We start from the raw sequence: 24627 nt of genomic DNA on the forward strand, positions 1-24627 counted from the left end.
CCCTTTTACAGCCGTCCCTACAAATTCGTTCACCACCATTGACCTATCCTACTGACTCGTTCATTCCGAGTCCGGACAGACCCAAACAAACAGAGTGCCTTTTCGCTCCACGTATCTCTGCGACTATGCATAGACACCTACGATATAGCCCTCAAGACGAGCGCATATTTCAAAAACAATATCAGTTTATAACCCAGGAATTTGTTTTCCCTACATACTGCATTTTATCTATGAAACCAAATACAATCCAGTAAAATTCTTAAGTGCCCTCAACCAGTAGACAAATACAGTTCAAGAAACGGAGGTCATCAATCCATCACGATCACAAACGACGTATGGATTCTAGCAACAGTTCCACCACGACCAAAGACAGACAGCAGGCATGCAAACAGCTCGGAAACTAGCATGTCACTCAAACCAAAATTGCATCGAAACAACAAACACCAGCGCACATTAGTTTGGTTTACAACATCAAGGGGGCAAGAGGAAGGCACGACAGCAGTCGGGGATGAGGATAAAAAAAATCTCACGATCAAAATTTCCCAGCCTAGTGCAACACCAAGGACAGGGAAGCTGATGCGGACGCAAGGAGCTTGAGCTTCGAGGTGCAGATCTTCATCAACTCGGCTATCGTCTCATTCTCAGCCCCAACTATTCTTCTCATCACGCCGGCGCGGCTCCACGGCTCTAGAGAATGGGCGATCCGGCCACCGATTTCGGAGCTGGCAGCTGCTGCGCTCTCGTCCAAGATACGGGCGATCTGTCCAGGGCCTTCGGCACCGGTTCCTTGCAAATGTGACACCAGCATGTCTAGAGCTTGCTCTTCTGGCTTCATCTGTTCTGACAGACATTTCTGGACTCTCTGGAGAGTGTCAGTCATGCACTGAACGGAGCTCCGAATTGCCTGCAGGTGAGGTGTGTTTGGTCGCTCAGATGGCCCGCCTTTCTTCTTCTTCTTCCCTTGTGGAGCCATAGATCTCATACAGGATTGGATTACAAGAAGGTGCCAGGAAATGGGCTCTGTCACCATCCACGCTAGAAGTGGAATATTGCTTCCTGGAGATGTCAGAATTTGATTGGTATCAGCCAACTGCTCATCTATGCAAATTTTGACGAGGTTATCCACGATCCACCAGGAGTTTGGGCTGCTTTTGTCAGTTCCAGGGATCACTGACACATTAGAACACAAGTTCCAAGCATTGATAAACACAGCAAAGTTCATCCAGCTGACTATATCAGGAGCCAAATCCTACAAATGTAAACTGCATCAGCAAGGCACCAGCTAAATCAATCATTATACTCTCACTATGGAAAGTATATGGGACATCACTTCAGTTCTAATCATACAGACAAGTCTATTCCCAGAAAGTTTAATGCATATTGCTAATTACAAAATCCCATTCTCCTAAAAAGATATGAAAACAAAGAGATAATTCTACGAGATCCTACAAGGATATGGCACTTCAATGATTTCTACAGCATTATGTTATTTCAAATAAAAATAACTATAATGTGAAACTTTTAATATTAAAATCGAAAAGCAAATAGAATTACTGGATAACAAATTCTACAAAATGTGATCAACATGAGCTCATACTGAAAAAATGCAGATAATGTTTTTCAGGAACACAATAATATCCCGAGCATATAAAATCAGAAAAAAGTGTGAAAATACAATCAGGATAAAAAAAAAGTAGTTACCTTAACAGCCTTCTTGCCATATGAGATACCCAGAACAAAATTTAGAGCATCATCAAAAGAGTAACCAATACTCCTAGCATATTTATCAAGCAAAGTTTTCATCTCCCCAGAAGCAGTTACATCAGAGGAAGCACCATTTGATTCACTCTCCCTGAGAAAAGACACACAACCATGTGTGGAAAGATAAACAAGTCGAGGAACAAGAGATTTTCTCTCTACATCTTTCAGCTTCAAACCGTCCTTCTCATTAGATTTGTGCTTGCACTGCAAAGATATAGTTCTTGTGAGAGCGGGAATGGTTAACATGAGAAACAAACATATGCGTACAAGATACGTCCAGTAATAAAAAGTATCGCTGTTGCTGTCTATTAAGAAGTCACATTTACCAATATAATATGTTCAAAGTCACTTAATGCAAATGGACAAAACCCAGTCCTTTTATTGTAACACACGATTGTGAAACCTAACTATTGTCTAATTTGGCTTACAAAAGGTCTGAATAAAAATGGCATACCATTTTGGCCCTATAGCTTGCAGGTGTTGAACTTTCATCAAATGGTTCTGTAAAATCATGGCGATACTAGTAAGCACTTTTGTACATGAGAGAATATAATCGGCTCAGACACCCAAAAAAGGATAAAGTAACTGAAACTCACATCACAAGAACCAAATACCTGAAAGAAAATTAACGCTGCTTGTTGGCGTCCACCAAGGCCGTGCATCAAGATCTTCGTTGAAGGTTAAGTCCACCATGCTATCCTCATTAGATAGCTCAACCAGCTTTGTGCCATGGCTAACACTTTCTAGAATAGACTGCAATGAGAAGTAAAATAAGAATCTTCAAGTTAGCAACAAATATAGGAATTGACAAGCATCAATATATCCTCTCATAACAGCAACTGACAGCATAACCAGGCCACATTAATACATAATTTAAGGATCCAAAATTACATGTTCGGAATGGTTAGAGGCAGAAAACAAAAAAGGATACATTTGCTTATATATACATCAACACATGCATCCATATAGCGAAATCTAAATTTGGGCCAGAGCAATGCTTTCAAATTGACAAGGGTGGCCTCACCTCCACTTCATCAAGAGAGTCCGCCTTCTGCTTGAGATGTAGCATAACAGAATCTGATTTTGCAGAAAGATATTGCATGGAGTGATGCAAGCGGTCTTTAAATTGAACAAACTCAATTACCTGAACAAAAAAGATAAATGCTTAGATTAAGATTGGATGACTGAAGTATTACCTTCACAAGTAAATCATGTAGTAGTCTCTTCTTGACATGACACGTTGACATTTTCATAATGATAGAGGAGCATCATATCGGTTGTATATGTATTTCCTTACATGGTTCCATGCAGACACTACTCAGCAAGAGAGGACTATGCCTACCTTTGAGTAAGTACGGTGTCTATATGCGAGACACGTAAGATCAGCAGATTCTTTCAAATGATCATCCATAAATTTCAAATAATCCTTAACAAGATCAGCAGTTTGTTGCAAAAAGGGAGAATTTAACATTTGTGGCAAGATGTGATGCAAAACAGACTCTAGAAGAATGTTTTTCACTTCCAAGGTTGTGTACCTGCATATAAAAACATCGGTCAGTGTACGATTAAGAAAAAAGATATCACTGGATGTGTGGTGGGGGGTGGGGTGGGGTGGGGTGGGGGGGGGGACATAAGTCCTAAGAGGAAGGTACCAGTGCAAGCATGCAACAGAAAAGGAAACATTCTATAGGCGAACTACATGGGATTGCATTGTAGGGTGGAAATCCATGTGGAATACAAATGTGAGAAGATAAAAATAAATAACATATTCAAAGGAGAAATTACCATTTATGTGCTAAAGGAAGTGCCCCCAGGTAAGAGTACAGATGGACCAGAGTAACCTTGTATTGCCAGACATACCTGAGCACATAACCAAATTCAGTCAGAGAAATACATTAGGTTGCCAAGTGCAACGTGCTGCACATTGGGATGTGCATCAGACCACTTCAATTACGACATAAAGAAAGATTGATTAGTTACAGATTTGTTGTAGCTTCCTCTATCCAAGAGATTCAATAGTTCTTTTTCCTCATTAAAGATTAGTGAGCGTTTATATTGCTCACGCAATATATGCTGATACAAATCACATTGGTAGGGCATAGCTAAATTCACAACAACATACATGTAAACACAACGTTACATTTTATAATATTGCTAGAAGGCTCTACAGTGAAGGCTTAATAGTTCTGAGATTATTGACAATTACTATTCATGAGATGTTAACTGCAAACATCGAAGGATACACATATTGGAGCAAAGTTGCAACCAGTCTACAAGACATAAGATGGGTTTGTGCATGTAACAAGAGCAGAACAAGGCATGTGATCGGAAATAGACTACAATACCCATGAATAATGGCCAGCATAGATGAAGCAACAGAATCCAGTAGAACCAGTCTACTTGATTATATTGCAAATAAACAAATGATTACTTTGGTAAATAAATATAACAAATCACCAATAATGCTCCCATAATTTTAATTTTCAAAAGTTCATGGGAACTACCATTTATCATAATCACTATTATTTTGCATATATTTTTGCCTTCAAGGCACATGCAAGTTCCACCGGCAGGATTTGTGAAACAGAACACATGAGAAACTGAAAACAGATATCCTAGTAATATAACAAACATGACAAGCAACTGATGGAATAACAGAGCTTGTCTACGATATGCTCATACTGAATCCAGGAATAGGAGCACATCTAATTCCCAAAAGAGATGCTGTTAAGCGCATCAAAAAGTATCCACTCTTAAATCAATGGAACCGAGTAATCCAATAACACTTCATGTTATGACACAGCTGAAGAATAAAATGTTAGTTATAAAATGGTACCATTGTATGGCTGGATTAGTATCGTATTATGATTATGAACTTACTTGCGAACAGTCAATCCAAACTCCAGTATCAAAATTGCTTCAAGTAGGTATCCTAAATCCCTGGTGCGCCAGTATAGCTGTTTCAAGGCATTACAGAGCGCAATTAATCATGAGCTTTAGAAAGTGAAAAGTCAAAAGACAAATTTGTAATATCAAAAGGTGAAGGAATAAAACTCGGCCGGGGAGGGAAAGACCGCCCTCCCAGCATTATATTAAGAAAACAAAACATGGTCTCAGCCGAGAAAATCCCCAAACCCTGGCCATCACCGCTCACTCCGCAACGGCCTAGACGGAGGGTGACAGACGTAACCCGGGAGCGGACGGAACACAACGAGAGGATTTTTTTAACCAAGCCCGAAATTTGCACCCGAGGGGAAACGAACCTAGGGTCCTAGAGGTGCTACTCAGAAGCCTAACCATTACACTAGAGGCCCTTTCGCAAAAAAAAAAGGTGAAGGAATAAGAAGCTTTACTGGAGTTTGGTGATAGCAAAGACAATACTATATCAGGAGAAGCAGGATTCTTAACTATCATGAAGGTAAAAGATAATATAACACGATTTTGGTAACATGACTTAGTATACATGAACAAAAAGCTACTTCCCCCTATCAGAAATGTAAGTCCATCTAGGTTTGTCTTGAGCAGAACTTTTTTTGAACTTTGACCATTCATATACGAAATTTCATAGAGATTGACAACAAGATTGACATTACTAAATTCATTTTGAAAACTAATTTTGTACTGCCTCCGTTCACAAATATATGACAACGTTGACTTTTTCGAAAACTTTGACCATTCGTCTTATTCAAAATATTTATTCAAAAATGTAAAATTTTAAGTCAAGCTCAAACTAGTGATAAAACAAATCACAAAAAAATAAATGATAACTCATTATTTTTTTTGAATAAGACGAGTGGTCATAGTTTTTTAAAAAGTCAACGGTGTCATATATTTATGAACGGAGGGAGTAGTATAAAACTCTTTCCATTTAGTGTTCACTAAAAACTCATTTCATCTAAGACTACTTTTATAGGTATTGCTAGTCAAAGTTGCAAAATTTTGACATACAACTGCAATGCAGCAAATGAATAAGATAATAATAGCATCCTGTTTCCAGTTTTCCAGAAAAAAAAAAGGAAAAATCCAGATACATCTTCATACATCACAGTAGTTGGTAACTCATTGGATGCACCAATAGAGACAGCGAGTTGCGACCCAATAATTAATAAATTGGGAATCAAACTATACAATACGAATAAGCATCAGAGAAACCTCTAGAGGTCTTATTTTCTTACAGATTTTGAGACATGATATGTCCCTTTTTTCTCTCTCATGCTAATAGTAACTAAATAAAGCTACAAACCTGCACAAGGATACTGCTGGCCATTGACAGAAGCTCTTCACCGTACATGCTTTCCTGAGGATCCAAGTAATTTGATAGAGGCAGGTTTTTGTAAAAGGTATCAACCATTCTTTTTGCAATGCCCTCAAGTTCTGGATTTGCAAATAAAATTTAAGGTACATTAGTAAACAAATGATAATTGGGACCCCCAGGAAAACATTCAATACAAAACTGAAAATTGAAACATGTAACACTTCAGCAAAAGTAGCCCTGTACACCTGAAGTTGGTTTTGTGAATGAAGTTCCCAAAAGTTCCTGGACCTTGAAAAGAGTAATTGTTGAACCCAGTGTGTTAACTGAAATTGATGATGCATCAAAAGATCTAGTAATTTCATCTAGCAGCTCAGATATCTCATTGTTGGATAGCATGTGAAGGTAAATTTCAACATCAGATGCTGAGCAAGACAAATGACCAAATCTGCAAGTGCCAAAACAACATTTAGTAATTTTAGTAGACTAGTACTGGAAGTAAAAAAGATAAACATGGTTACTCTATATATCATCACAACGCTAGGTATGTGCCCGTGCGTTGCCACGAGGCGAGGGAATGTGGGGAGTGGCGCCTAGGCTACAAATATAATTTTTGTTTATTTTTTAACACTAAGGTATGTGTAGTCGGTTAGTCCCAAATTTATGGAGTACAGGGGTGTGGGTTCTAGTGCTCGTTTGCACTATTTTTTGCGGGTGAAGCCGTGGTAGTACCAGGTGCCCACATTAGATTCTTAATAGAGTAGTATAGATTCCAACAAAAAAGGTAACAGGCAGGGTGGCAAATCCTAAAATCCATCTTTTGCGGTGAAATGTCCATAAGGGCTCACCTTAATACCAATATAACAAACATGTATAGCATTATATAGTTATATGTGTACAAAGTTGGTTTAGACAACTACTCAGCAAAAGCAATGTTAAAAAAAGGGCACCCCGGTGCATGTGCTCCCGCTTGTGCAGGGTCTGCGAAGGTGTTGGAAACTGAACCCATACCCTAAACAGGGTTGGGAGTGATATTAATAGAGTAGGTAACTGGGCCAGGCCCATTACACTGGGGGTATGACGGTCATTACATGGGGAATAACACAAACCCTAGACTGATAGTCTAACACCCCCCCCCCCCCCGCAGTCACAACTCTATCCTGTACAGATGTTGAGACTGGATCGAAAGTCTAAAAAGACACTCGACGGTAACCCCTTGGTGAAGATGTCGACGAACTGAAGCGTGGTGGGGACGCTGAGAACACGGACGTCACCGGCAGCGACACGCTCGCGGACGAAGTGCAGGTCGATCTCCACATGCTTCGTGCGCTGATGCTGCACGGGGTTGGTGGAGAGGTAGACCGCGCTGACGTTGTCGCAGTAGACGAGGGTGGCGCGCTGGAGGGGACTGTGGAGCTCGTGGAGGAGCTGGCGCAGCCAGGAGGCCTCGGCCACGCCGTTGGCCACGGCACGGTACTCGGCCTCAGCGCTGGAGCGAGAGACGACGGGCTGACGCTTAGCGGCCCAAGAGACTAGGTTGGCGCCCAGGAACACGGCGTAACCGGAGGTGGACCGGCGCGTGTCGGGACAGCCAGCCCAGTCAGCGTCGGTGTAGACCACGAGCTCCGACGTCGGGGACGGTCGGAGGAGGAGGCCGTAGTCGAGGGAGCCACGAAGGTAGCGCAGAATGCGCTTGAGCGCGGTGAGATGGGGCTCCCGCGGAGTGTGCATATGCAGGCACACCTACTGGACGGCATATGCGATGTCGGGCCTGGAGAAGGTGAGGTACTGGAGTGCGCCGGTCAGGCTCCGGTAGGACGTCGCGTCGGCGACCGGAGGCCCGTCGTCCTCAGAGAGCTCCGCCTGAGTGTCGACAGGCGTGGAGCAGGGCTTGCAGTCAGACATGCCAGCCCGCTCCAGGATGTCGATGGCGTACTGGCGCTGGTGGAGGAAGAGACCCTGGGGCCGACGCTCGGCGGTGATGCCGAGGAAGTGGTGGAGGGGCCCCAGGTCCTTCATCGCGAACTCCCGCTGAAGGGCGACGATCGTGCGGTGTAGAAGGTCGGCGGTGGATGCCGTGAGCACAATGTCGTCGACGTAGAGCAGGAGGTAGACGGTGTCGTCGCCGCGCCGGTAGATGAACAGGGACGTGTCCGACTTGGCCTCAACGAAGCCGATGGAGGCCAGGTAGGAGGCAAAGCGACTGTACCAAGCCCGTGGCGCCTGCTTGAGGCCGTACAGGGACCGGTTCAGCCGGCAGACCAGATCCGGACGGTCGGCGTCAACGAAGCCGGTGGGCTGGCTGCAGTAGACAGTCTCTGTCAGAGTGCCATGGAGGAAGGCATTCTTGACATCGAGCTGATGAATTGCCCAGTCGCGAGAGAGGGCGAGGGAGAGGACGGCGCGAACAGTGGCGAACTTGACGACGGGGCTGAAGGTCTCGTCGTAGTCCACTCCGGGGCGCTGTGTGAAGCCCCGAAGGACCCAACGGGCCTTGTAGCGGTCGAGGGAGCCATCCGAGGTCAGCTTGTGGCGAAATAGCCACTTGTCGGTGACCACATTGGTGCCTGGTGGACGCGGCACCAGGTCCCAGGTGTGGTTGGCCAAGAGAGCCGCGTACTCCTCCTCCATAGCCTGACGCCAATGTGGGTTGGCGAGGGCAGTGCGAACGGAGGAGGGCACCGGGGAAGCGTCGGGGGGGGGGGGGGTGCTGGACGTAGTAGCTGCCAGGATCAGCCGGTCGACGGGGCGGAGAACGCCAGCAGCGCGCCGAGTCACCATCGGGTGGACGTGCCCAGGGTCGCGGTGGATGGCGACCGGGTGGTAGACGGACGACTCGGAGTGAACCGCCGGAACGTCGGGAGCGGCTGGTGGGGCCGGCTCGCGGCGGTGATAGACGACGGCGGGGTCGGCGAATCGGGCCGCGCTCGGCGACGGGCCCGAGTCGGGGGGCGCCGAGGTAGTGGCGTGGCCGCGGCGATGGTAGACGAGGGCGGGGTTGGCGAATCGAGCCGAAGTCGACGGGGCCGCGCGTGGCGCAGGCGGGATCGACGGGGCCGCGCGTGGCGCAGGCGGGGTCGACGGGGCCGCGCGTGGTGCAGGCCGGATCGACGGGGCCGCGCGTGGCGCAGGCGGGGTCGACGGGGCCGCGCGTGGCGCAGGCGGGGTCGACGGGGCCGCGCGTGGCGCGGAAGAGGTCGTGGTGGCCGCACGAGGAGCAGGTAACGGCGCAAGACGGGGAGCCGAAGGTGGGGGAGGAATCGGATCGGACTCGAGGAGGGAGTCAAGATCGGTGGGTGGGGTGGAGCCAGCAAGGGGAAACACATCTTCGTCAAAGATGACATGACGAGAGATGATGATGCGGTGGGAGGTGAGGTCCAGACACCGGTACCCCTTGTGGTCAGGGGAGTAGCCAAGGAATAGACAGCGGGTGGAGCGAGGAGAAAGCTTATGTGGAGCGGTGGCGGAAGTGTTGGGGTAGCAGGCACAGCCGAACACGCGAAGGTGGTCATAGGAAGGAGTTGTGTCGTATAGGGCGAAGTGAGGGGTAGGGTGGTGTACCGCCTTCGAGGGAAGACGGTTCAGGAGGTGGGTGGCAGTGTGCAGAGCCTCTGCCCAGTAGCTGGCAGGGAGAGACGCCTGGAAGAGGAGGCAGCGGAGCATATTAGTGGTGGTGCGGATCATGCGTTCGGCTCGGCCGTTCTGTGCAGAGGTGTAGGGGCACGAGAGACGCAACTGGACGCCATGAGTGAGGAAGAAAGAGCGAGAGGCGTTGTTATCGAACTCGCGGCCATTGTCACACTGCAGAGCACGGACCGGGCGACGAAACTGAGTGGATACCCAGGTGAAGAAGTGTGTGAGGGTGGTGAATGTGTCCGACTTCAACCGAAGCGGGAAGGTCCAGAGAAAATGGGAAAAATCATCCAAAATCACCAAATAGTATTTATAGCCAGAAAGACTGAGTACAGGGGAGGTCCAAAGATCACAGTGAACCAGGTCAAAAGCCTGCTCAGCCCGAGAAGTAGTAAATGGGAGACGAGTATGTCGGCCTAACTGACAAGCATGACAGAGACCCTCAAAATGTCCCCTACTACATGAAGGATCTAGACTACTGGTGATCTTGGTCATGACGTCGGGTCCAGGGTGGCCGAGACGACGATGCCATGTGGTGGAGGAGGTGGTGGAGACCAGGGCAGGAGGTGGAGACACGCCGGCGGTGGAGGGCTAGAGCGTGTAGAGAGGCCCCGAGCTGTCACAGCGGGCGAGAAGGGTCCTGGTGGCCAGATCCTTCACAGAAAAACCAGAGGGGTCAAACTCAATGGAACAGGAGTTGTCAGTGGTGAATCGACGAACAGAAAGAAGGTTGTGAGTGATGTGGGGAGCTACGAGAACATCGTTGAGGTAAAACGGCCCAGGGAGAACCGAGGCACCTACTGAGGTGACAAGCAGAGTGGAACCGTTTCCAACGACGATCGAGGATGGGTGAGAGGGGAGGGGGGATGAGAGCGAGAGAGCGTGCCTGTCGTGGGGGTGGTGTGGTACGAGGCACCGGAGTCGATCACCCAGTCGGAGGGGGGTGGGGTCATCGCCATGGTGCTGAAGGCAGCAGCGAGGGATGCGTTGTCCCAACCGCCAGCCGGCGGGGACCAGGGCGCCGAGGTGTGGGTCCCCGGAGGCAGGAGCGCAGGCGGAGCCTGAGGCACGACGGGCACACCGTAAGGAGGCGTCGGGGGCATGCCGTAGTGAGGTGCAGTCAGGAGGGCCGGCGCCGAGGGACGGGGGGCACTCGGTGCCTGACCCGGCCACATGGCGATGGTCCCGGTCCAGGGGTTGTAGAAGGACGGCCACGCGTGGCCGCCACCCTGGCCGGAGGGACCACCACGAGAGGATCCGCCACCCCCACGGCCGCCTTTGCGGGAGCGACGACTTCCGTCGGTCGTGGAAGGTGGACGAGGGGCCGCCGGGACGGAGGGTGGTGGGCGGGCAGGAGCCCCGGTCGGCGGGGAACGGGTGGCTGGGCCCCCCGAGGGCGGCTGACCGCTGGTAGGAGCGCTGTAGAGAGCCGAGGCAGGAGTGGGTGCCTCATTCGCCATGGTGAGCTCCTCGAGGAGAAGCTCGTTCCGCACGGCGTGGAAGGTGGGGAAGGGCACGCTCCTCTTGATGAGAGCCTTCAGGTGGCCGTAGCGGTGGCTGAGGCCACGCAGAAGGTTCAGCACCAGGGTACGATCGGCAACAGGCTCGTCGAGATCGCGGAGAGAGTCAGCCAGGCCCTTCATCTGGCGGCAGTATTCGCCCACGGAGAGGTCCCCCTGAGAGAACAGGTGGAATTGGGCGTCGAGGTGGAGTGCCCGAGCATCACGATTCCCGAGGAACTGGTCCTCGAGCGCGAGCCACGCCTGGCGCGCAGTGTCCGCCTGGTCGCGGATGATGTCTTGTAGCTCGACGGTGATGGTGCCGTGGAGCCACGAGAGGACAACGTTGTCCATGAGGCACCAGGAGCGAGGCGACGGAGTGTCGTGGTCGACGAGGACGTGATCGTCGAGGACGAACCGCCGCAGCGTGAGAAGAACCTGTCCTCGCCACCGGGAGTAGTGGGGAGACGCCGGATCCAACACCACGGACACGAGGGCCCGGATGTTGTGCAGGCCGGCGGCTTGAGCGTGGAGAGCAGCGATGAGGTCGGCGTCGAGGTCAGAGGCGTGGGGGTCCTCTGGGGGCTCCGCATCGGCGAGTGTCGGGCGGCCGAGGAGACGCTGCGTGGTGGCCATCTGGGTGGTCAGAGCAGCGCCCAGGGCACGCTCACGCTCCAGGGCGAGGGATGCAGCGCGCTCGCGCTCCCGCGAGGCCGTCACAGCGGCCTGGATCGTGGCGAGGGTGCCGACGAGCGGGGGGTCGGTGGTGGGGAGTGTGGAGGGTGCGACACGATGACTCCAGGTGGGTGAGGCGAAGGCAGGGAAGCCCGGCGGGGAGGTGCGACGCAGGGGCAGCGGGGAGGAGGCGTGGAGCGGCCCGAGGCCGGTGATGTAAGGGGCCCCTCCATGGGCGGGCTCGCTGCCGATCGCAGCGGGGGCGATGGGGCCGGTGGCGGCAGTGGTGTTGGCGTCCATGGCGGCGGCGGAAGGAGGGAGTCGCAGGGAGGAGGGGCGCAGCCGGGCCTGAGGGCCTGGCGGCGGTGCCAGGTGCGGTGAGGACGGGCGCCGGTCCCCGGGAGAAGGCCGGCGGCGCCGGCGGCGGGGGCTGGAGGTCGGCGGCGGCGGCCGTGCAGGGGCAGAGGCCCTGTGCGCGACGGGCGCGCAGGGGAGGGGCGACGGGAGGCGCTCCCTGGGCGCGACGGGCGCGCAGGGGAGGGGCGACGGGAGGGGCGCCGGGAAGGAGGAGAGGTCGGCGGCCGAGGGAGGGAGGAGGCCGGCGGCGCTGGCGGCGTGGAGGCCGGCGGCGGCGGCTACAGTGGAGGGAAAAACCCCCTGGCGGCTGTGGCTGCTCGGGGAGAGAAAAAAAGACTAAACCTAGCCGATACCATGTTGGAAACTGAACCCATACCCTAAACAGGGTTGGGAGTGATATTAATAGAGTAGGTAACTGGGCCAGGCCCATTACACTGGGGGTATGACGGTCATTACATGGGGAATAACACAAACCCTAGACTGGTAGTCTAACAGAAGGGTCAGACCCATTTGGGTCTATAGTATGCAGTATTTCCCTGCATTTGCAAGAGGCTGTTTCTATGACTCGAACCTGTGACCTTGTCACAATGCAGCAGCTTTACCACTGCGCCCAAGGCTCCCCTTTTTCAGCAAAAGCAGTGTTATTATAGTATAAACGTAACAGCAATGAAGAAACAATCTTATAACTAGCTAGTAATATAATTGTTCTCTCGTAGCAACCAGATCATTAAACTATTAGAAACCAACAGACTGCTAGAGCGCTATAAAAAAAAGAAAAAATATAGAAAGACAGGTGAAACCTATAAGTTGCTCACTGCGTCTAAAATAAGTAACAGTTCTAACAGATTAGTTAAGTAAAGTGGAAAAGTACTACTCCCTCAAGTCTAGTGTTTCTTAGGCGCTTGGGAGTTTTGCTGTACATTCAGTATGTATGGCATATTGGGTTCCATGGCCACAGCACAAATAGGAATGCACAAAAGCTTGATATTACCTGTGGAGGTACTGCACCAAAGCTTCCATAAGCTTGATATTATCTGGGTTTCCATTGAGGCACCGCTGCCGTTCAATTTCAATTTTTGCCAGATGAGGTCCTCTGACACAATCGCTTGAGTTATTTTCTTGTAGACTTTGCACAAATGACAACGCACTTGTAAGGCGAGATTCAACCTACAAAGACGTAATATCAGTAAACTATATTCACATCACAAACACAAAACTAGAAGAGTTGCTCTAGGTGCAGGAAGTACCAGCTCCTTGTCAAGAGAAGTCTTGTTGGATAATGCTGAATCAACAGAGCAAGAAGGACAAGTGTGTTCGCCAGTGGATGGTTTAGGGAGATTCACATCATGCTCCAGCAAACATCCTATATAATGGAGAAAGGACTCCCAGTCATCAGGACTGCCCAGTCAAAACGAGATGACAAACATCAAAAACTAAACAGAAGTTAAAATAAGAAAAATTACAAATGGTGTATATAAAAATATTATGCAACAAGCAAGAGGATAAAACAAAGCAAAGTATTGCAGTGTCTGTTGAGCCAATGCCATAAATAAAACTTAAATATGTAGTGTAGTTAAAAAAAGCCAGATTATACTCCCTCCGATTTTTTTATTTGAATCTGTTTAGTTCAAACTTGAACTGCACAGCGACAAATATAAAAAAAACAGAGGTAGTATATGACTAAAGTAGGATAAATCGATACACCGGGACATTTAAAAAAAACAGGCCATGAATTTTGAAACATGATTAATATGAGCGAGGTTAATCACCAACTTCACAGGATAAGTGAAATTTATACAAATTAAAGATGAGAACCATTACCAAGACTCCAGAACCTTCTGGTATATTTCAGAAGCAGACAGATAGCTACTCGCTTGAGCAAGAAGACATCCCTGTTAACTTAAAGTCAGACAACCAAGTGAATGATACTTAAGAAGCAAATTAATCAAAGGAGGAAACAACAGAGCCTCAGAGGCCAAAGAAAGCACGTATAGAGTTGGTCACATGTGCTAGAGGTGCAACATGCTTTGCAAAATAGTACTCTCTCTGCCCAACATGCTCTGTTGTTTTGGACACAACACATATCATACAATAGGCAAATATACCTGATAACATATATGTGTAACATACATATGTTTGTAGCAACTATAAGAGCAAGGAAGGCGTCCACACCCCTGGATGCCCCGCCCCCTCCCACGCCCGAGCATGAAGCAGCCTCCCAGCCCCTGCCGTGCCACTCCCGCCGCCCACATTGGCCATGTATCTCACCCGCACGACCGTGCAGGCACCGTCCCACGAGATTGCCGTCCCGCTCGCCATGCCACCATAGATCTAGCTTCACATCCGAGGAGGCCGAGGACGACTCCGACGACCCCGACGAAGACGACTCGGATGCGAAGAGCGACTACGAGCGAGAAGAGATCGCCAGAAGAGGGGTGCACGGAGATCGACGCCTCCACACCACGAGCGAGAGGAGACCGTCGAGCACCGCATCACAACGTCACGCTGGTGCGAAGCCTCCCAGGCATGTGCCGCTTCTCCCGCAGCCAATCGCCAGTCCTCGCCTAGGTTTAGGTGTCCGGCGACCGCAACCTCCACACCACGAGCGAGAGGAGATGGCCGGAAGAGGAGCGCGTGGAGATCGGCGCCTCCACCGCCGCACCGTCGAGCAATGCATAACGCTGATGCGGGGCCTCCTGGGCATGCGACGCATCCACCGCCGCACGCTCAAGGCTGTCGTTGCTCAGAATGCTCACCTAGGTAAAGCGCCTCATCACCGTCAAGACCAAGGAGATGTACACCGCTCGCAACCAGGCCGAAGCGGAGAGGCGCGCGCCCAGAGCCCTGCTCGTCGTCTCCCACCATTTATCGCGGCTTCTGAGACTTCACCTCCCATCGAGTTCCTGCCGACTACTACGATCGCTCTCTCTAGGTGCGCTGCGGCCTGCTCCGAGCCGACTCAATTGCCCAGCTCTGCAAGAGCATTGTCATGGTATGGCTCTCCCCCTTTCCAGTCATTCCGCAGCATCGGTCGTGATGTTTGAGACATCTTTGTTAGCCTGTCAAGGTGCAGCTTTGAGATGACTGTCGGTGGCCTTTCTAGACTCACTGTGCATCACAGGGAAAATCTCAGAGCACGGTCAGAAGAGTCGTTGGGCTAATCTCCCTCCTAAGCTCCTCTGTGATGTGATCCGAAGGCTCGAGGCCAGTGAGAGCACCTGGGCAAATCGCAAGCATGTTGTGTCCTGCGTTGTTGTTTATCAGGTATGGAGGGAGATGTGCCAAGAGATTGTGTTGAGCCCGAAATTCTGTGGGAAGCTTACCTTCCCAGTCTCTCTAAAGCAGGTAAGCTTAATCCTTGACCTGATTACCAGAATGCTTCTTGGGAATGGCATTTTGTACCTAATAATGACACTTCCCAATCCTTGACCTGTTTTGACAGTGTTTGTCTTCACAGTCTCACCACCGTCGAGACGGAATGATTCAATGTTTCATAAAGCGAGATAAATCGAAGTCCACATATCATCTCTACTTGTGCCTGACCACTGGTACGTTGTGCCTTTATTTTGCTTGTATGAATAGATCCTTTAGTGTTTGTGAATTCCTAGGATGATTTTGGCAAATATCTATTAGCGTCAAGTAGACATTCTGGTCTCTGTTCTGCCTGTGTCTTCCCATCATTTCTGCCCCCAACATTCTTTCTATTTGGAATGCAATTGTTTACTCTCCTTTTTTACCCCTCTGGATCAGCTGTACTTACGGAGAATGGTGTGATAGCAATGAGAAGAAAGGAAGAGGAAGACTGAAGTAGTCAAAGGAAAGATGGAATATACCCAAAGATTTACCCTTGAATGCATGGAAAACGGCTATCCATATACCAGAAGGCTTTGTTGTTGTTGTTGTTGACATTAGCAGTCACTTCCAAACTGACAGCCTTACCCAAAATGTCCATAGAATATGATAATATGTTGGTTGCAACTAGAAATATTCTGTATAATGGAAAAATATATGCATGACGAGTTATACCTTTACTTAAATCTAAATATATTTATCGACATTAGTAGCCACTGATAAATCGGTTGCCTTACCCAAATGGTACTTAGGGTCTGTTTGAATGCACTAGAGCTAATAGTTAGCTGCTCAAATTAGCTGGAGACATCCAAACAACCAGCTAATAGTTCAGCTATTAGCTGGAGACATCCAAACACTCTCAGCTAATAGTCCAACTAGCTATTAGTTGAACTCTCAACTACCCATTAGTTCGTTAGCAGGTTCAACCCAGCTAAAATCTAGTTAGTCAGCTATTTGTTAGTCAGCTAATTTCACTAGCAATTTTTTAGCCAGCTAACTATTAGTTGTAGTGCATTCAAACAGGCCCTTAATATAGTCTATGAAAAATTCCAATAGCATCCATATCGATCACTCTAGATAGTAGAGTGATGATGGTAAATAATCAAATTGTAAACTATAGCGACACAAAATTGCATCAATGAATAGATGCTGTCAAATCTTGTTTGTTGCAGCGGAGTGGAACGTGGAAAGATAAATGTGGTTAATTGAAACTTGTACCATGGACCAACCAAATGCAACAAGATATTATCAAAGAAAACTGACTTAAATTACCTGCAAACGAAGCTTGTCCTCCTCCCTTCCAAGAAGAGATCCCAAGTCTCCAGAAAGAACTTCCAAAGCAGTGTCATACTTTTTCTCTTGCTCCAAAATTGAAACATAGAGAGAAAGTGCTGCCACAAGGTCCAAACATGTCAGGAAAGAACCACATCAATGTATGGAAAAAGCAAAGGGTACTAAAAATCAGAAATACCTTCTGGCTCATGTAAACTATGAGAATTTATGTGCTTCTTCAGCAATGCTTCGGCTAGTGCCAATAATTTCACACCACCACTGCTAAAATGCACCTGCAGTGACAAAAAATAATGTAATGTATAGCAGAAAATAATGCATTCAAATGACGCATCGAATCAGATGGATTCACGCACAACTCTGCAATATAACACATGTGCCCAAACCTTGAATGCGGATTCTATTGGGTTTTTAACTCTAGCCTACCCCAACTTGCTTGGGATAAAAGGCTTTATTGTAGTTGTTGTAGCAAGAAAGTCGTGTATCATTATATTAAGAAGAAAAAGGAAGAGACTTTACAAACGCACACACAAAAACCACAAAATCCATGCTACTAACAATCTAACTCACCTGTGACAAATGATCCAGCGACGCAACCAAATCAAACACACTACACTGGCACAAAGCAGACCTGACAGTTTTGATGTTTTATATCATTTTGACTTTTTCCACTCTTATATGAGTCCCTCACTCACTTATATTTTTCCTCTGCACACTCGCCCACCCCAGTGACTCCGCTCTCTCAGACATATAATGTGTTATCTTCTCATCGTGTTCAGCCTACAGTGGTAATACTATTATTGTACCCACTGGACCATGAAACACGCGTAATTGACCAAGTGATAAGTGTGCCCATTGGTCCATGACAAACACAATGTTTCTACTTACTACTATCCTAAACCTTTAGTGAACAAAACAGTCCTTCCTGGTAACGAATTTGAAATGGTAAATGTATATACTACAATCCATGCAAATATGAGAAATATTTCTCACCTGCAGCTGAATGCTGCAAACAGCCCAAAGCAAAAACCTTTCTTCTCCTACAGTTTTGTACATTTTGAGAGCTGTCTGCAAAAGATACCAGGCAAGGAGGCCAAGCATAGAAATAAGATATCAAAAGGAATGTAAATTAAGTAGCAATGAAAGTGGTAGCAGTGTAAGTACCCAATGTAAGTACCATCATTATACCTGCTGTTGTTTCACGTATGAGTACTCTCGAACATAGCAATTAAAAAGCCCCATCATTAATTCCAAGTTACTTGGATACTTTGTACAGGCATACTCATAGCATGAAGTAGCAAGATCCACTGCATTAGCATGGTCATGATCATGACAAAAATTAGAGATAAACTACAGTAATAATGTTAAATGGATAAAATAAATGAGCAAGTACAAACGCACATCGGTCAAGCCTTTGAAATACTATCTGTAGAGTGCTAAGTGTAAGATCATCAAAATGAAAAATGTTGTCTGAATACAATAGCTCCTTAGCATTCAGGGCCCCGCTCAATGCTTCATCAGGCTTTCCCATCCTCTCCAGAATAAGAGCCTTGAGGGCCTGAAATGAGATAATTTAAGGTAAGTCTTCAACAGTTCAGTGCATTGACAGACAGCATAAAAACAACAAGAGTTTCATTATAGATCTGTAATGGTTTCATTACAGGTCTTAACAGATGTGCAAGGAAAGAATGGATATCAATGCCCGAAACTTGAGGCTTCAAATTAACAAGAGAAACATGTCAAACATTTAATTTGGTGTTCAATAGTATTACTGGGACACGGGTGCAGGTGTCAGTCAGGCTCTGGTCTGGATTGGCAAGCTGTACAAAATAGAACCTGTGGGGAATGGGGATTCATTTGCTATATATTAATTTATTCAAAATCAGAAAATAAATGTAAGTATGTTGGCAAGAAACAGGCTGCCAAAAAGTGCAAAAACAATTAACTTATTCATGAACTAACCTTGAAATAGATCCAGCCAAATACAAAATGTGGGAAGAGAAACATATAAGAGAGAAGACAATTTCCACATGCTGGTTCATCCAGCTCAACTAAGTACCCTAACCAGTAACCACTATTCTACAGGTGGCTCACACATGCCGCAGCAGCCACAACTTCTGGTTTCCCAACCCCCGCCCACCACCACCACACACCCACACACACATCCATTGATATTTCTTGTCCGACAATGCAGCCTCTAGGGTGCTATAGATTGTTGCTGCCAGACCCCAGCAAGCACCTATGAGTAGCAAGCAAAATAGATACCGCATGACTACCTCACTAATCAGTGCCCTTCTCCAAAGACGGCTACCTCCTTGGTTCTCTGTCTGGACTCTGGAAACAAATCTGGAGTGTGTTGAACAGGGATACGCATCGACGGGGGGAAACAAAACAAAAAAGGCACACGAGTCTATGTAGCACTTTTGTACAGCACATAGCATAAATTGCTCCAATACCAATTCCCAATAAGGAAAAACAGTTTTAAAAGAAATTGGGATGCTATCCTCATTTCTTCGCTGAAGAAACGAATGGGCCGAGCCTAATCCAACTATCTTAGCTGACCACGAGGCTCCCCTCGCCCGGTAGAAAGCTTCCTATTGATTTTTTTTATATAAGTATGTGCTAACTAGGCATGCGAGTTGAGTGATGCACTGTTGCTTGAAACTGGAACAGCAGGTAACATGTCCGAAGCCCTTAAACATCGTAATAATCCACAAAAGCTTAGAGCAAACTAGTATAAACCAAATTATAACCCAAAAGAAAAGACGTAGAATAAAAATCAAAGGTAATCGAATCGTTATCCATCAGAGCATCACTGGACTAGCTATCCATCCATTTGATCAAACATTTCGCTGATAATAGAAAAAATAAGAAAAGCGCGCCGAACTGGACTGCTGATTGCCCAAACAGCCGTTTCACGCCAGATTCGCCAAAAGTACACTAAAATAGCCAAAAAGAAAAGGAGGTTCAGCTGAGATAAATAAAGTGCTCACGAGCGCGTAGGGGGATGTAGGGTGCTTGGCGAGGAGCGCGGTGCAGAGCTTGAGCGCGGGCTTGTACTGGCGTGAGTCGACTGCGTCCCAGATCGGTCTCACCCGCCGCTCCGGGATGCCGCCGGCGAGCCCAAACTTGCTGGTCATGTCCTCTTGCAATCTAGGGTTACGGTTTTGGGTGTGCTGCGCGCCGCGGGTGGGGAAGACGAAGCAGAGGAGGAGAGGGAGTGAGGCGCGGAGGCGGACGAGAGAAGGGTTTATCGAGTCGGGAATGTGACAGAGCGCCGCGCGCGTGGGGACGTAGAGGATGGGGATGGCACGGTCCGAGGAAGGGATGTGAGGGCATCACGCCCGTTGATGTTACGACGGGCGGTCGGCGATCGTCAACAAAAGGAAACTGGAGGTGGCTGCTGCCGTAACCCTATCGTGGGGACGTCACAAAGATCTGTAGTACTGTATTAGTGTATTTTATGAGAGGCCTGGATTAATGAGACTGAACCACACAAAAGTGAAGTATTTTTATTTTTTCAAGGTAATACTATTGTTTTTTATACTATATAGTATATCTTATCTTCTCGGTATCTAACTATACTTAAAACACAAGTTCGGTCGTCACGCGTCATCTTTTTACAAATAATTCCTCACAGCTAATTCAAATTAATCCGTTACACGACTATAGATAGTCAAACGGCGGCCGACACGGGCCAGATGCCCGCGAGCCACAACTCTGGCACAGGCACATCATGCCGGCCTGTTGACTGTATCGGGCTAGCCTGTAAAAAACAGTGTAGAATGTATGGTTTGAACTCATGCCTTAATAGAAGAAGGACAAGAGATATTGGGTGAAGCTGTCTAACCAGTAGAACATTATGATCAGATGTTTTAAATATTAAATATAAATTGTATATATGTTTTTTAAATAAAAAATATATAATCGTGTCGGGCCGGGCCAGCACAACGGGTCGAGACTACAGCCTAAGCACGACACGACGTTCTTGACTCTTGCAAACATTAGGTTGTTTCTGAGACCACATAATATAAATTGTATATATGTATATATGTTTTTAAAAAAATAAAAAAAACGTGTCGGACCAACACTACGGGCCGAGGCTACAGTCCAAGCACGACACGGCGTTCTTGGCTCTTGCAATCATTTGGTCGTTTCTGAGACCACATTGGCGCAATAGACTCCATGGTGTTTGAGGTTGCTGAATTAGATGGAGCAACAATGATTTGTCACACTAACAGTAAAAAATGAAAGGTTATTTGTTGGCTTTAAACGTTAGTAAATTGCTACGAAGTAGCATAATTTATATGGAGCGCATCCAGTTTTTATTGATACCTAACTTTATCAATCACTCTATATTTTGATCATCAAGTTTGAGTTTATGTGACTTATTTTAGAAACTTGAGCTCACAACTTTCTCTTATTTGGTCTTTGTATGGTGGAATTATGTCATTTTATAATCTATGTTCATTCAGTCAGTCGTTGTGAACTCTCTTCTAATCGCTCACTTCATTGACCGTGTTGTACCAAGACATATTGCATGGAGTAAACAATAACATCAGTTAGCCAAATCAAAAAATATATTATACGGAGAGCGGAGACAATCAATAAAAATTTTTGAAATTTTTTTGGTAGACAATTTACGTGGGTATTGTTGTAAACCGTCGCAACGCACGGGCAACCGACTAGTATACTATTATATAAGAGTGGATTGTAGGTGTGAAAGGGAAATGTGCCCTTGGGCCATTTCTAGTATATTTTGGTGATTAAGTGTCGAACACATATTGAGAGGGTTATTATATATCAAATGATGAATGAAGTGCAAATCAACAAGAATGTATGTTTCTAAGACTTAGTACATTGATTTGGGTACTAATGTATTGTATCTAAGTGATAGAAATAGAAGAAAAATGATTGGAAAAGAGTTGGCTGTGTGCTCGGTCTCGGTGCACCGGACAGTGTCCGGTGTGCCAGACTGGCTTCCGGCGAACTGACCGCTCTCGGGAAAACTTCGGCGGTGTACGGCTATAATTCACCGGACTGTCCGGTGGTGCATCGGACTGTCCGGTGAGCCAACGGTCGCCAGCGCAACGGTCGGCCGCCAAATCCGTGGGCGACGCGTGGCCCGCTCCAACGGTCGGCTGGGGGCACCGGACAGTGTCCGGTGCGCCAACCTGCACGAAGTTGCAATGGTCGACTGCGCCAAGAATGGAAGGAAATCGCGCATCAGATATGAACAGTGGATGTCCGGTGGTGCACCGGACTGTCTGGTGCACCACCCGACAGAAGGCAACTTTGGCCTTCCAAGAATGCCTCCAACGGCTCCTAGCTGCCTTGGGGCTATAAAAGGGACCCCTAGGCGCATGGAGGAGTCACCCAAGCATATTTTGAGCATTCTAAGTCTTCCGCATTCCGTCTCCGCGCACTTGATTGACTTTGTTAGTGATTTGAGCTCCGTTCTAGTGGTGAACTTGTTGCGCTTCATTTGAGCTCAAGTCTTGGCTTGTGTGCGTGCGTATTGATGCGGATTTGTGTGTGTTGCTTCCCACCCTTACTCTTGTGCTTTCACCGTGATCTTTATTGTAAGGGCGAGAGACTCCAACTAGTGGAGATTCATCGCGAACGGGAAAAGAGATAAGAAAGAAGAACACTGTGGTATTCAAGTTGATCATTGGATCACTTGAAATGGGTTGAGTGCAACCCTCGTCCATTGGGACGCCACAACGTGGAAGTAGGCAAGTGTTGTACTTGGCCGAACCACGGGATAACTCGCGTGTCTCTTGTGATTGCTTTTCTGTGATTACCTGTGTATTCGCAAGAACTCGCTACTTAGCCATATTAACACTTAACGAAGTTTTATTGGCTATTAGTTATTGAATTTTACAGGATCACCTATTCACCCCCCCTCTAGGTGCTCTCAATTGGTATCGGAGCCGTTCTCTTCACGAAAGGGACTAATCGCCCGAAGAGATGGATCCTAAGGGAAAAAGGATGGTGGTCAACGACAAGGAGAATGAGTCCTTCCTCAACGAGCCGAGGTAGGACAAGCCCACTGACTCTGACTCAAGTCATAAGAAGAAGGACGGGAAGAAGAAGAGGCGCATCAAGAAGATCGTCTACCACGACAGAGACGAGTCTTCTTCTTCCCCAAGAGACGACGAATACGACGAGAAAAAGAAACCGGTTAACTCAAATTTTTCATTTGATTATTCTCGTATTCCGTATAATTCCAATGCTCATTTGCTCTCTATTCCTCTTGGTAAACCTCCACACTTTGATGGAGAGGACTACGCTTTTTGGAGTCACAAAATGCGTAGTCACCTTTTCTCTCTCCATCCTAGTATTTGGGAGATAGTTGAGATTTGAAAATGGAATGCAATTTGATAGTACGGATAACCCTGTATTCGTTAACAAACAAATTCATAAGAATGCACAAGCTACCACTGTTTTGTTAGCATCATTGTGCAGGGATGAATACAACAAGGTGAGCGGCTTGGACAACGCCAAGCAAACATGGGACACCCTCAAGATATCGCATGAGGGGAACGACGCCACCATGATCACCAAAATGGAGTTGGTGGAAGGCGAGCTAGGAAGGATTGCCATGATCAGGGGAGAGGAGTCAACGCAAACGTACAACAGGCTCAAGACCCTGGTCAACAAGATCAGGAGCTATGGAAGCACGAGATGGACGGACCACGACATCGTCAGACTTATGCTCAGGTCTTTCACTGTTATTGATCCTCATCTTGTAAACCTCATCCGTGAAATTCCCAGGTACACAAAGATGACTCCCGAGGAGATTCTTGGGAAGTTTGTGAGCGGGCAGATGACGGTGAAGGAAGCGCGATACGTTGATGATGCTCTCAATGGCCCTCGACCCGTCTACGAGCCTCAAACCATTGCTCTCAAAGCAACAAGTAGCAGGGAGGCGCTGCCTAGCAAGGTGGCACAAGTTGAGGCGGCCGGGCTAAACGAGGACGAGATGGCCCTAATCATAAAGCACTTCAAGACCGCATTGAAAGGACGCAAGGAGTACCCTAACAAGAACAAAGTGAAGGGAAAGCGCTCTTGTCTCAAGTGCGGTAAGACTGGTCATTTTATAGCAAATTGTCCCGATAACTCTAGTGACCAGGAACAAGGAAAGGGCGGAAAGAAAGAGAAGAAAAAGAGCCATAGGAAGGCAAAGGGCGAGGCACACATCAGAAAGGAATGGGACTCGGACTGCTCAGCTTCCGATTCCGACGACGAAGGACTCGCTGCCTCAGCCTTCAACAAGTCCTCTCTCTTCCCCAACGAACGCCATACCTGCCTCGTGGCAAAGGAGAAAAAGGTAAGCGTTCGTGAAACTCCTAAGTATACTACTTCAAGCGATGATGAATCTAGTGATGATGAAGTAGACTATACTGAATTATTTAAAGGTTTAGATAGATCAAAAGTAGATAAAATTAATGAGTTGATTGATGCTTTAAATGAAAAAGATAGACTACTAGAGAGGCAAGAGGACATTTTGTATGAGGAACATGACAAATTTATTAGTGTTCAAAAGTCTCTTGACTTAGAAATTAAGAGGAATGAATTACTATCTTCTGAGTTATCTACTTGCAATGAATCTATCTCTAGTTTAAAGACTTTGAATGATGATTTAATTGCTAAGCTAGAAGTAGTTAATAAAACTAGTTCTTGTGTAGAGCATGTTGTCATTTGTAATAGGTGTAAGAATTTTGATGTTGATGCATGTGTTGAACACCTTACTTCTATTACAAAATTAAATGGTGAAGTGGTAAGTCTTAATGACCAACTTAAGAC

General features: G+C 47.2%; 1 protein-coding gene across 1 annotated transcript; it reads right to left on the reverse strand.

The window, feature by feature from the left end:
- Window positions 1-193: 193 nt before the first annotated feature.
- LOC103631495 (phagocyte signaling-impaired protein) lies at window positions 194-20138 on the reverse strand. The gene is made up of 19 exons (NM_001351031.1): window positions 19812-20138; window positions 18220-18376; window positions 18007-18125; window positions 17812-17886; window positions 17000-17093; window positions 16801-16919; window positions 13999-14069; window positions 13425-13575; window positions 13169-13344; window positions 6262-6461; window positions 6005-6135; window positions 4642-4718; window positions 3547-3621; window positions 3104-3296; window positions 2786-2905; window positions 2376-2514; window positions 2216-2262; window positions 1702-1965; window positions 194-1249 (listed from the first exon to the last, which is right to left on the reverse strand). The coding sequence occupies exons 1-19, from the start codon at window positions 19956-19958 to the stop codon at window positions 548-550; spliced, it is 3057 nt and encodes a 1018-aa protein (NP_001337960.1). The 5' UTR covers window positions 19959-20138; the 3' UTR covers window positions 194-547.
- Window positions 20139-24627: the final 4489 nt, after the last annotated feature.

This window comes from Zea mays, chromosome 6 (assembly GCF_902167145.1).
Source record: "Zea mays cultivar B73 chromosome 6, Zm-B73-REFERENCE-NAM-5.0, whole genome shotgun sequence".
NCBI lineage: Eukaryota > Viridiplantae > Streptophyta > Magnoliopsida > Poales > Poaceae > Zea > Zea mays.

Excerpts from the sequence above, each read along its gene's own strand:
- LOC103631495 (NM_001351031.1), bottom strand. The coding sequence starts at position 19,958 with ATGACCAGCAAGTTTGGGCTCGCCGGCGGCATCCCGGAGCGGCGGGTG. Across the intron at positions 16,920-16,999 it reads TAGTTTACATGAGCCAGAAG|CACTTTCTCTCTATGTTTCA; the intron begins GTATTTCTGATT and ends ACCTTGTGGCAG. Across the intron at positions 3,297-3,546 it reads CTTCCTTTAGCACATAAATG|GTACACAACCTTGGAAGTGA; the intron begins GTAATTTCTCCT and ends TTTTATATGCAG.